Genomic DNA, 13,367 nt, shown 5'->3' with positions numbered 1-13,367 from the left:
TCTAATAAGAATACATTGTTTGGCTCACACCTGTAATCTCAGCACTTTGGGAGGCCGAGGCGGGCAGATCACGAGGTCAGGAGTTTGACACCAGCCTGACCAATATGGTGAAACCCCGTCTCTACTAAACATACACATACACACACACAAATTAGCTGAGCATGGTGGCTCATGCCTGTAGTCCCAGCTACTCGGGAAGCTAAGGCAGAAGAATCCCTTGAACCCGGGAGGTGGAGGTTGCAGTGAGCCAAGATTGTGCCACTGCACTCCAGCCTGGGTGACAGAGCGAGACTCCATATCAAAAAACAGCAACAACAACAACAACAACAAAAACAAAAAACATTGTTTTAGCTTTTACCCCTGCTACTTCTCCCATTCTGATTTCTGAGCTTTCTGTTTTATTCATCTATATAGGAGGATGTTTCCTGCCATGAGAGTGAAAATCACTGGCCTAGATCCACATCAGCAGTACTACATAGCAATGGATATTGTGCCTGTGGACAATAAGAGATACAGGTAACAATAACTGGGATGTGGAAATGTGGGTATCACCAGCATTCCAAGACAGTTCTTCAAACTCCTTAGAGGAAATATTTTAACAATGCATACTGTACAGGGAACAAGGAATGGAGACTCTGTCAATGGCCTGTGGCAGAGCACCAGGTGGAAAAAGTGTTAACTTTGACCTGGGATTCCCTGCTATGTCTCTGGATAGAATGGGACTGTATAGTGTCTCCCAAGGTAGCAAAAATCAAGTGGATCTTAAGTCTAAATTTAATTTAATTAATATTGGAAGTGATTAACATATTGAATAATTTGGTTTGTGAAATGCTAAATAAATTGGGGTGATTTATTTTGGAAAGAGGAAGGAGAGGTGGAACAATAAAGCATATTAAAATGTATATTTGATGGATTACCCCATAGATGATGGAGAGGAAGAACAGGAGAACTGGGTAAAATTTCAGGAAGAATATCTACTTAGGGAGAATTATTATTCATTGATATGGGTTGTGAGTGAGATTGTTAAGTAATTTTCCCTCAAACTGATTAAAAGCCAATGTAATCTCCATGTCTCTTGGATGGCTTATACATAGTTCTTGCCAGAAAAAAAAGTTGTGGCTTATTTGTTCTCTTGAGGCCTCACTCAAATCAGTAAATCATTACTCATTTTTGAAATATCTAAAGTCTAAGAACTTGGCCCTAAACCAATGAATAGGGAGGCAAGTGTTGATGAAAAAGGCCAGGACTAGTATGGCAAGCAGGGAGAGAGCTGGCTGAGAGAGACACGGTCTGACTTTCAGCACTTAGGAGAAAAGATGCTTCCAGCTTGTTTTAGGGAATCTTGGGAGCTGTGATTTGGACTGGGTGCCTCTATTTCTCAGGGTCCAGGTCCCATGTGGTCCTTTAGAACTGAGAAGCAGGAAAGTGCCAGATCCATGAAGATGTTTCTTCTGAACTACGAGAAAATTGGCAAAGTTGGGAAAACTGACTTCCTTTGCTACCAAACGTCTTGTTTCCAGTGACTTTGTGGGAAAATAGTGTAGAAGATGATGTTCAAAACAGGTTCATCAAAGAAAATGTGAACTGCGAGTATTTGGTGGTGTTTCTGAAAAGGTTGCAGTGAGGCAAAGGCCCGTCGTAGAAATTCCTCAAAGTCCAGATTCTTAGCAAGGAAATGGTTAACCAGTGAGAGACTTGGAAGGGCTCTGCACATGGCTGCATTTTATAGGACAATATGGAAGATGTTTTTAATAAGGAACAAAATCCTGAACAAATGGCCAAGGGATTATATGGTTTGCATTTGAAAGGTGAAAGGTTGCAGTAAAATGCCTTTTCTATAGCTAGACATGTGAGTTCAGGATGCCTGTGTGCACACAGGGGTGCATGGCATGGAGAGAGGGAAGAAAGGAAGAGGGCTGTGAGAATGTTTTCCTTGCGACGGCTGTAGATTTGATCATTAACCACAACACTTCTCTGCCCTCCCCACTCCATCTTTTTGTCCATTTCTATCTCTATTTCGTTTCCCTGCTTATCTGCCCTTCTCTTTTCCTCCTTTGATTCTCTGTTTCTTTCCCATTACTTCTCCATTCCTGTAATCTCTTTGTTTTTCTCTCCTTTCCCCTGTCTCAACTTGTTTCCTGGACCTCTGTCCCTTCTCTGCCTCTGTCTCTGAATTTTCCTCTCTTTCTCTTTATCTCAGATATGTGTATCATAGCTCCAAGTGGATGGTGGCTGGCAATGCTGATTCCCCTGTGCCCCCAAGAGTTTATATACACCCCGATTCTCTGGCTTCTGGAGACACCTGGATGAGACAGGTGGTCAGTTTTGACAAACTCAAGCTCACCAACAATGAATTGGATGATCAAGGACATGTGAGTCAAAGAATCCTGTCTCCCCTTTCTTTCTCTCTTCCCCTGTTTGTTTTAGAGCTGGCTAGCCCCTGTCTTTTTCAAACAGGTAAAATAAGGAATCTCTGTGCCACTTTAAGTCATTTTAAGTAAGTAAGCATAAAAGTGTTTTTTTTTTTCCAGTTAAATTCCATTTATTACAAATCTAACATTTAGCAAACATCTGTTATACATCAAGTTGTGTTTACCAGACAAAGTCCTTGTGCTCCAGAGGCTTACAGTCTAGTCGAGGAGGCAAGACAGAAAAACAAGACAAATTAACCAGTGGTAAAAGAAATCACAACATTCAGTAGAATAACCCAAAGGCCATAAAACAAGAGAAACAAGTGAATGACAGTTTCAACTAATTTGTCAAGAATTTTTTTTTTATAGGGAAGACTAAATCTTAAGGTTTTCCAGGTATAACTGGAGCATGTGATACTATTAATATATCTTTGGCAGTGAAACATATATTGAATTTTCACTGAATGGCAGGACCCATACTGGGTGCTATGGGAAGATTGAATAAGTTAAAACCATTGCTTCCATCTACAAGGAAATAACAATTTTCTGAAAGAGTGAAAACCCATATCTACCATTCACTCTCACATAACAAAATAATGTTCACATATTCAATAATGAATGCAAATAATAGAATGTAGAAATTTAAAGACAGCATGAATACATGCTGAAAATTTGAAGCTGGAGGGAATAACTAGTCACATGGCAGAGGTTCTGAGACCTTTTAGTGATATGTTGTCCATTGGTACTAGAGAAGTCATTCGGCATTATCCAATTGAAGCAAACATATTACTTTTACCATCCATGATAAGGATGTCCTGCTATTTGGTTCCATGTAATGCTATTTAATCGCTTAGTTCTTCCTGGCAAGTATACTGATTTCTAGTTTTCTGTACATCTCACCTCCACTCTGTCCTTTTCCTAGTGCTTCTACTTAGTGATGTATTTTGCATGAGAGCAAAATGTGGGTTCCTTAAAGCCAAGCCTGGTACAAGTCCCCTTTTTATTTCAGATCATTCTGCACTCTATGCACAAATACCAGCCTCGAGTTCATGTGATTCGCAAAGACTTCAGCAGCGACCTTTCACCCACTAAGCCTGTTCCTGTTGGGGATGGAGTGAAAACGTTCAACTTTCCTGAGACTGTGTTCACCACAGTTACAGCCTATCAGAACCAGCAGGTAAGAGGTGGCCCTTGAGAGTCTTCTGCTACATCTCTTTTTAAGGCAAGAAATGCTTAGTCCTGCATGGCACTGAAGAGTTAGTATGAGAGAAAAGAGTTTTTCAGTACACACAAGGCATTGGTGATAACAATATGGTAGTGCCTAGTAACAGCTTACACCATCTAGGTTTAGATCAGAGACAAGATCTTGACTGAGAAGACCAAACCTATTAAATTATTTTTATGTCTCTCTGTACTTGCACCTGTGTTCATGATCTCTACTACATCCTGGCAAATGATCCTCATCATTTGGAATTCCTTTGCAAGTACTGAGGTTTGAGTCATGCCTTCTCTCTTATACACAATTTTCTGTGTATCCTTCCACCAGGCTACATCAAAGTCATCAAGCTATTGTGGGTCTATTTAAGACTCACCACTTCCACTTACACTTTCAGATTAAATTTACTTCTGTGTGACCACCAGCCACATCATAAGATCTGTAAGTTTATATCTGTAATACATTCATTCATTCCATAAATATTTATTGAGAACATACTATGTTCCAAGTTTAACAGAGAAATAGAGCTGATTAAGATGTATTTTTTGTTCAAGAAAAGAAGAATTTTTGTTGAATGAAAGACGTGTAAATACATAATGATAGGAAAATGAATTAACTCAATAACAGAGATGTAGGCAGAATGTTTCTTGGTTTGTGGAATAAGGTAAGTTTTCCTGGAAGAGTTGACACTTTTCTGATGTACACACACACACACACACACACACACACTAGCCAGAAGAATGCAGGAGAAATATGTGTAGGAGAGGGGGAAGGAGAAGTCAAGTCTAGAATTACTGTGGGTATTCTAAACATGTTTTTTGTTTTTGTTTTTATATATTTTTTTTGGAGGAAGGTGGCTAGGTGGACTTATAAGTGGTCTCACTTTACACAACTCCCTAAAAGTTGCATAAGAATGCCATTTTTATTAATTGGATGATATTTAATTATTTGTCAAAATATGTAATTACAAAGACTCTGCAGTGAACCTTTCCAAAACAAAGAATTTTTTTGTTTATTTTGCTTGAAACTGTGCTTACTTTTATTTGGGGCCTATGGAAGCAAAGTGAGTGTACACTGTTATACTCAATACCTTTTGTGTTGGATACTCTGCTTCGTGCTCTAATAGTGAAAGCAATATATAGAAAAGCATTCATTTGCTAATTCTTTATCAAGTGATTATTATGTGCCAGGCAGCTGAAGGTGAATTATGTAAGTATTGACTCAGATAAAAAGGGTATTTCTATCTTTCATGGTCCTTCTGCGTAAGATTCCTTAGGTATTATTTACTTTCAGAGGAATTTGACATACAATAATCCTTAGTCCACTAAATGTTAAGTACTATACAGTGTTAGACTTCTCAGCAGCTGTAAAGTGTTTCCAACTTCAGATTTTCCTAGTGAATGCTACATTTCATCAAAAATAGAAGAAGAGCTTTAGTTTGGTTTGGGTGCTATTTAAGAAACTATTAAACTGTCTCAAATTCCTTAGATAGTAAAAATGCAGAAGCCATGGAGGATCCGTACAGAAAACTGTAATAATTAAGATTTTTCAAGCTCCGATACAAGATATAGCATCAATATAGACATGGACTTTGGAGCAACCAGAACTTTGGGATTAGTTCTGGCTCAGAAGAGGGGGAGTAAGAGTCTGAATTCTCTGGATAACTGATTAGACTTTTCTAAGAGTACTCCAGCCACCATTTAAAATAGTTAGTTTCTGATGAAGGCAGTGATGTCACAATAAATATTTCAACATCAGGATTTACTTTGTAGAACACTGAAGAACAAACATTCTACTGCCTTATTGAGATCAGTTATAGAGACCAGGAGAGCCAGTATTGTAACCCAAGTTGAAACTAGAAAGCTACAACTCACTTTGGCAATGAAAGAGGACCAAGCATGGATTTCTGACAGCCTCTTCACATCCTCTACCTTCTTTCACAGATAGTGTTCTAGCACATGAGTACATTCTATCATAGAAATATTTTGTTTACATCTGGGCTGAAGTGGGAGCAGGATACCATGGTTAAGATCATGAAATTTGGCAGCAGATAAACTAGGTTTGATTTCTGATCCTTTCATTGACACTGTGTGGCATTAATTCCTTTCAACTTGTGTTTCCGGTCTTGAAAATGCACCTACCTCATAGAGCTATGAGGACTACATAAGGGAACGTGTGTAAATTCACAGATACAAACCTGACATCTAATTAATAGTAGTCAGCCTACATTGCTCCTTGGCTGGGTCTGAACAGGCATGAAAAGTGGGGCATAGAAGCAATTTTAAAGAATAAATTGCTTATTAAGGAAAAAGTGCATTGTTGGAAATTGGAGGAGCTGCAATGGCTCTCAAAGGAATTATAATCCATAGGTAACTACTTTGATCTCTCTGTGGTCATGTCATATTGTTGAATTCATGATGTGCTGACATTCAAAATAGATGCGTCATACTCAATTCTGCCCATTTGGGATCAAGATGACAGCTTTTGCCTGTTTAACAAGCCTCTAATCCCTGGATAAATCAACAAGCATGCTTATTTAACATTCCCTTTGGCTGTGCAGATATGATTTAATATAATACAGTAACTTCTAGTAATACAAAATAACCTTGAGTCTTTCCCCCAGGGATCCTGAAGTTTGCATCCTGTAGGTCAGAGCTGTTACCTAACTATACTTTTCAGACTTGTTCTGAAGATGCCAGGTAGCATAAATTTTTCTCTTTTGCGAGCTATTTTCACCTATGACTGTGTTTTTATTCTTCATAACCTTCTGGAATGAGAACAATCAATACGGCAAAATTATTTACTTCATCTATTTCTTTTTAAGGAAATGATTAGTAGGCCTGTGAAACAGTAAAGAGAAAAAAATTTAGTGGTAGGTCCTTAGTGTTCTCAGGAACTTGTTTGGGGAAACACTGAAGAAAAGACAATAGAGGGAATGTAATGGAAATGGAACATTACCCTGACTTTCTAATGAAAAGCAGTGTCCTGCTTCACAGACAGCAATGAACTAGACATTCGGAGACCTGGGTTTTAGTCTTAAATTTTCTACTAGCTACACACGTTGCTCTGAGCAAGTTGTGTTTTTTTTTTACAACCATCACACTTCAGTTTCTTCTCTTAGAAAATGAGGAATTGGCCTGTGCTTTATAAGGTCCCTGCTAGCTCAGGAATTCTAATTTATCCCTCTTTTTTTCTGCATGATTTTTAATGAGGATTGGGAGCAATTGTTCTCAAACCAATACAATCAACACGATTTTCAGCTACTGAAAATTATTACAATGTTCATGTCTGAAAATTGTTTTTATTCACCAGATAATCTATACCAATACATTTTTAATAAGTCTACACTTGAAAGGTATGAACATGGTGTTTTGTAAATAAGATATTCCCCAATATACTGTTTATTTGTGACTCTTTTCAGTTCTCTTGCTGTTTTTATTTTTTGTTTGTTTGTTTTTTGGGATAGGGTCTCGCTCTGTCAACCCAGGCTGGAGTGCAGTGGTGTGAACATGGCTCACTGCAGCCCTGGCCTCCTGGGATCAAGCCGTCCTCCTGCGTCAGCTTTCTGTGTAGCTGGGACCACAGGCGGGTATCACCATGCACATCTAATTATTTTGATTTTTTTTTTTAGAGATGGGATCTCATTTTGTTGCCCACGCTAGTCTTGAACTCCTGGGCTCAAGCGATTCTCCCACCTCGGCCTCCCAAAATGTTGGGATTACGAGTGTGAGCCTTCCGTTGTTAAACACCGTGTTCCTGCTAACTTCCATCTTGTCACCTAGGTTGAACACCTGGCTGTCACAACATCCAGTCTGCCACTAATGTATTTTGCTTCTACTGATAGAATATTTTCTTCTTTCTAATCTAATTGATTTTGCCCTTGTTCTGTTCCTGCCTTGCCCCGACCTTGGGTTCTTATGATAGCTTCCAGTTAGGTCACCTGGACTGCAAGCTTAATGTCTCACAAGACATCCTATACATCATTGTAAAGCACAGCGATAATTGCACCATTTCTATGCCAAAAATTGTCAATGACTCCTCAGTGCCTAGGGAGTCAAGTCCTGGACCCCGAGCCTTTCCGATAGTGTCCTCTGTAGCTAAAAACCAACTACATTTCTAGGCTCAATTTCTGTTATTCCTCCTCACACATCCTCACAGAGAGTTGCAATCTGGTCAGATTTTTACTGTTGCCTGAACTTTGTTGCATCCTTGCCTTTGTATGTCCCTTTTTCTTTTCTGGGAATGCCCTTCACTTTCATTTTTATCTGTCTTGATTCCTTCTACTCTTCAAAAATTCAGTGAAAATACCATCCCCTACCACTTCCTTCCTTTTTTTCAGCTGCAAATGAGCTCTCCCCAGTTAGAACTGTTAGGGGGCTGCACTCTCTCACGACCTCATCACATTGTAACTTTGGCGTGCATCCCCACTCTTCCTCTTGATATTTTGAGCTTTTTAAGAACAAAAGTTGTACCTTTTACAAATAAAGAGTATGATGTAGAAAACCTGAAGTTGGGAGTTAGGAGACTTGAGTTCTAGACCCAACTCTGCAGTTGACAGATGGTACTACTTTTGACAAATCACTCTACCTTAGTATTCTCATTTACAAATTGATGATTTGGTCTGAATCAGTACTAGTCTATGGAGAAGGTTTTATGGTCCACTGAAAAATGAGAAAAATATACAAATATAGAGACTTTTATGAATGTAGACTCTCAATTTAATAGACTTTAGTTTATTTTGTCTTTCCTACTTTTTAGATATAAAAATGTCACTATTTTATGAAATTATGAGACAGGAGAGAGTAGATAGGTGTTAACTATCTCCATTTGGTAGAATGAAAAATTGGGATGTAATGTTGATTCCTCAAATGATGGGAGGGGGATTAGAATTGGCCTAAAAAATTCTGAAGCACATCTCCATAATTCTAAGATATTTGTGTCTGACCTATATTGCATAGCACTGAATATATGTGGTTGGCAAATGACTGAAAGGAAACTGAATGAATGATTAGCCGACACGACTCTATCACTGGTTCCTTTATATATCTGGGGTTCTTTTTCTTTGGATGTAAGTAGTAGTGAAGAGAGCTTTTCTATTTTCATGGAATATGTTATGCTTTTCTTTCCCCATTTTCCATTCCTTCCTTCCATCCTTGCTTACTGACCGATAGACTCTTAGGGCTGCTAGCATACTGAAGTTATTATTACTATTATTTGCTCTCTATGTGCCAATTTGGCAGACCTGTGGCAGAGAGAAAGGTGCAGCATGCCCAGAATCTCTTCATGGGGAATAAAGTGGTAGATGTGGGAATAAAGGTGACTCAACACTTCATGCTTTTTCATAGAAGAATCTGACGCCAACACATCCTCACAGAATTAGCAAGAAATTTCCATTGCAAAGCCTTTGTCTTCTCTAAGGGAAAAAGAATGCTGAACGTTGATTTTTGTTTTCAAACAGGAAACTAGATTTCAAAAAGACATGGCCTTGTTCTCCCCAGGTAACACAGTCTTATTTCTTGATGAGAATTGGCTACATGAACCAGATAGGAAGTCGGAAACCACATCCAGGTTTGTGCGAGCAAATCCAATAGGATTTCTGAGCCCCTCATTATGGTCTAAACTAGAGAGCCGTTTTGCTGGCTCAAATCAGTGTGGAATTTTTTTCATATGGGCTAAGGTTTTTTGTTTTGTTTTGTTTTCCCCCCTATGGAAAACCTTTCAAGCAATATAGTATGAAATAAAAATAACGTAGAGTGTTAATAAGAGAAGGCCCTTTCAGCCTTGGTACTGTAAAACCATACTCAGGATATTCAAGTTTCATTTCCTTTTCAGGTTGTGCTATTTATGTCTGCCTGGTGCACTGTGAAGTATACCTCATTTATTAACTGCCTCCATGTTACTAGGCAAGAAATCTGTGACAATGATTAACATTAATGGTGGCAAGTCGGCAACCACCCCCTTATGTGCCCCAGTGTTCTATAATTCAAACTATACAAATTAGTATAAGGTTATGGAAATAAAATCTGTAAAGTAAAATGCTTTTACAACCTCTGTATTTTCCTTGTCTTCTCATTATCATTGGGCAAAGTTTGGACATGTAGATTAGTAGACTTGTTTTAGTCACACAGGAGGTAGTACTAATAGACCTTGTTCTCTTAGTATAGGATTTTTGTCTCTAATGCCTCTAGTGAAAGCAAATAGAATCAAGAGCATTGTTTGGTCTACATTCTCTAAAACTTATCATGGTTTTGGGATTCTTGATCCCTAGCTCTCAAATCATCATTTACTCATTCACTCGCTCATTGAATAAATATTCATTGAGCATGTCACACTAGATTCTGCTTAATTAAATGGTGTACAAAATAGACATGGTTCCTACCTGTGGTCCAGGAGGAGTTACATTTAATAAACATATAAATACAAAAATGCATGTGTAATTACCAATTGGGCTAAGAGCAAAGATGGAATTTAAAAGGGTGCAGTTAAGAAGAGTAGCAGAATTATCCTATTTTGGAGAGATGATCAGAGATCTCTCTCAGGAGATAACATTTTGACTGAGACTTAGGACGAGGAGTCAGGTATGTGCAAAGTAGAGAAATGCGCATTTCAAATCTGAGTAGTCTGAGTGCAAATGTGAGTAGTCTGAACACAGAAAGGGCTTGGCACAGTCCAGCACTGGGAGCATCTCAGTCTGGCTGAGTTGCTCAGTCTGCCCTGAGCCTGTGGATCAAGGCAAGGGAGTGTGAATGGGTTGGAGAGGCAGGCCAGAGTAAGGGCCTGCTGGCTCTGCAAGGCTGGGCAAGGAATTTGAATTAAATTCTGAGTGGCAGTGGCCACTAAACAGAATGACATGGTCCAGTTACATGTTAACAAAGACCAATTGGGGTGCTGGGTAGGGAAGAGGTTGTACAGGGATGAGAATGGAAGAAAGAAGTTCAGTTCTAATGCCACATAGAATAGTTCAGTCAAGAGATGATGACATGGGCTAAAGTTTCTGGAATATGTGTCATTCTTTCCCACTTTGATATTCATGCTTCCATAGGGCCTTTCTTTAAAAAAACTTTAAATTAAATTTGATTTTAAGTTCCAGGATACATATGCAGGATGTGCAGGTTTGTTTCATAGCTAAACGTGTGCCATGGTAGTTTGCTGTACCTATCAACCCATCACCTAGGTAGTAAGCACCACATGTATTAGCTATTTATCCTGATGCTCTTCCTCTTCCACTCCCTAACAGGCCTCAGTGTGTATTGTTCCCTTCCCTGTGTCTATGTGTTCTCATCATTCAGCTCCCACTTATAAGAGAGAACATGTGGTGTTTGGTTTTCTGTTCCTGTGTTCATTTGCTTAGGATATTGACTTCCAGCTCCATCCATGTTCCTTCCAAGGACATGATCTCATTCCTTTTTATGGCTGTGTAGTATTCCAGGATGTATATGTATTACATTTTCTTTATCCGGTCTATTATTGATGGACATTTTGATTGATTCCACGTCTTTGTTATTGTGAATAGTGCTACAGTGAACATACACATGCATATATCTTTATAATAGAATGATTTCTATTTATTCTGGTTCTAGGTATTTGAGGAATCGCCACACTGTCTTCCACAATGATTGAACTTTTGTATTTCCACTGACAGTGAAAAGTGTTCCTATTTCTCCACAGCCTTGCCAGCATCTGTTGTTTCTTGATTTTTATTTATTTTTATTGTTTATTTCTTTATTCTTTTTTTTTGGAGACAGAGTCTCATGCTGTCATCCAGGCTGGAGTGCAGTGGTGCAATCTCAGCTCACTATAGCCCCTACCTCCTGGGTTCAAGCAATTCTCCCACCCCAGCCTCCCAAGTAGCTGGGACTACAGGTGCACGCCACCATGCCTAGCTAATTTTTTGTATTTTAAAGTAGAGATGGGGTTTCAGTATGTTTCCCAGGCTGGTCTCAAACTCCTGAGCTCAGGCAATCCACCTGCCTCAGCCTCCCAAAGTACGAGGATTACAGGCGTGAGCCACCATGATTGGCCTCTTGACTTTTTAATAATCACCATTTCTGACTGGCGTGAGATGGCATCTCATTGTGTTGACTTGCATTTCTCTAATGATCAGTGATGTTGAATTTTTTTTCATGTGGTTGTTGGCCACATACATGTCTTCTTTTGAGAAGTGTCTGATCATATCCTGTGTTACAGAGTACCTTTCTTAAGAAATGCTTCCTTTGTTCCTTTTCCTTCTCTTGTGTTTTCATTAAAATCCTACACATCTTTCAAGGCCTGGCTCACATGCTGTCTCTAACATGAAACCCCAGAGCCCTTCAACATGGAGTAATTCCTACTTCGTCTAAGCTCTCAGGCTACTTTGCCTTTATTGTGAACTTTATGACCTTCTTTTTTATATTGTAATTGTTAGTGCACGTCTGCTTCTTTCTTCTAGATTATAAGCTCCTTGAGGAAGAATGGATGACACATAGCTATACACTGGCTGTACACCACTCTGTCACCTGTGTTGCTTGTCACACTGCTTTGCACACAGAAGGCACTTGATGATAAATGATAAGTGGCACAACCATGCTCTTCATAAAGCTCTCTAATTCTCACATTAAAAGCTTTAAAACAAGTGCACAGATACTGTTTTTTCTAACATTTGAGGCATTTGCTATTAAATTTCCATGCATACCCATTGACCTGGGATCCAATGAGCTGTGGGAAATATATTTTCAACCATTTCTCCCAGGCCCATGAAGTTGAGTGCTGTTATATTTACAGGGGTCTGTGGAGACCCCCAAAACATGGCATCACAGTCATGTGTCAGAAATCCCTATCATAAATGAGTTGGACAGGATAAACCAACTTGAAAGAGAAAATAAAATATTATAACCCAAACTTGAAAAGAAAATATGGTGCATGGTTTATTGCTGTGGATTATGGAGGAAGAAAGAACTGATTTTAAGTCAACACAGAAAAGCAGTGACACTCTTTAAACTCAATACAGTATTCATATGGCAGACACTCAACTTTAGAAAGTCAAACCTTTAGGGTCCTGCTCTGGTCTATAAAATACATGCAAAATTGCTTTGCTACATTATTAGTGCTGCATAATTAGTGTGCAATTTTAAAGGCAAGGAATATTTAGGGAGAAAAATAACTTTGAAGCCTTGAAGACTCTTTCAAGTCAGAGTCTGTTCGTCAGAATCTCACATTGCTTTAAAAGACCTTTAAAGACTGCGGTCTTGGGAAATTCCACTCTGATAAAATGAGGTGAAAGAGAACTAGGAAAGATTTGCAATGTAGGAAACAACTTGAGCTGTCTTGGTGATGAGTTCTGCAATTATCAAAAATATGAAGATGATCTTAAATAATGAGATTCCCTTATTTCTAGAATCACCTTGCACTGAGAGTGCCTTCCTTCTTTCCTGAGCTCCCTAGCACCTATCCCTAAGTCTCCATTGCTCGAATGTAGTGAGTCATTAACAATTGGTGCAGACACAAAGGTACCAAGACTGAAAGTGGAAACACTAGAGTGCATATGGAATATGTTGTTCAGGCTTGTTCTAGTCTACAGGCATGAGGGCAATGTATACAACCATGGCAGGGGTTGCCAGAACTAAGATAGGATGCAATGGATGGGGACTTATGCGTTAAGTGGAGGTTGAACCACATGTCCCCTGAGGACCAAGCTGGTGACACAATTGGATGTGCTAGGTTGGTCAGCCTTATGAAACTGGCTCTTTATTTCTGATTTGCTT

The 13,367-nt window shown here is 39.0% G+C and overlaps 1 protein-coding gene across 2 annotated transcripts in view; it reads left to right on the top strand.

The window, feature by feature from the left end:
* The window catches only part of TBX15 (T-box transcription factor 15), a 106,241-nt gene that overhangs the window by 61,078 nt on the left and 31,796 nt on the right, over positions 1 to 13,367 (top strand). For both annotated transcript variants that reach the window (XM_050748587.1, XM_050748593.1), the window contains exons 3-5: positions 415 to 516; positions 2,201 to 2,372; positions 3,421 to 3,588. In XM_050748587.1, coding sequence (XP_050604544.1) covers positions 415 to 516; positions 2,201 to 2,372; positions 3,421 to 3,588 — 442 coding nt within the window. The remainder of the gene's footprint in view (positions 1 to 414; positions 517 to 2,200; positions 2,373 to 3,420; positions 3,589 to 13,367) is intronic.

This window comes from Macaca thibetana, chromosome 1 (assembly GCF_024542745.1).
Source record: "Macaca thibetana thibetana isolate TM-01 chromosome 1, ASM2454274v1, whole genome shotgun sequence".
In the NCBI taxonomy this organism is placed as follows: domain Eukaryota; kingdom Metazoa; phylum Chordata; class Mammalia; order Primates; family Cercopithecidae; genus Macaca; species Macaca thibetana.
The sequence above is the reverse complement of the archived record's forward strand: the minus strand, read 5'-3'. Positions and strand labels throughout refer to the sequence as shown.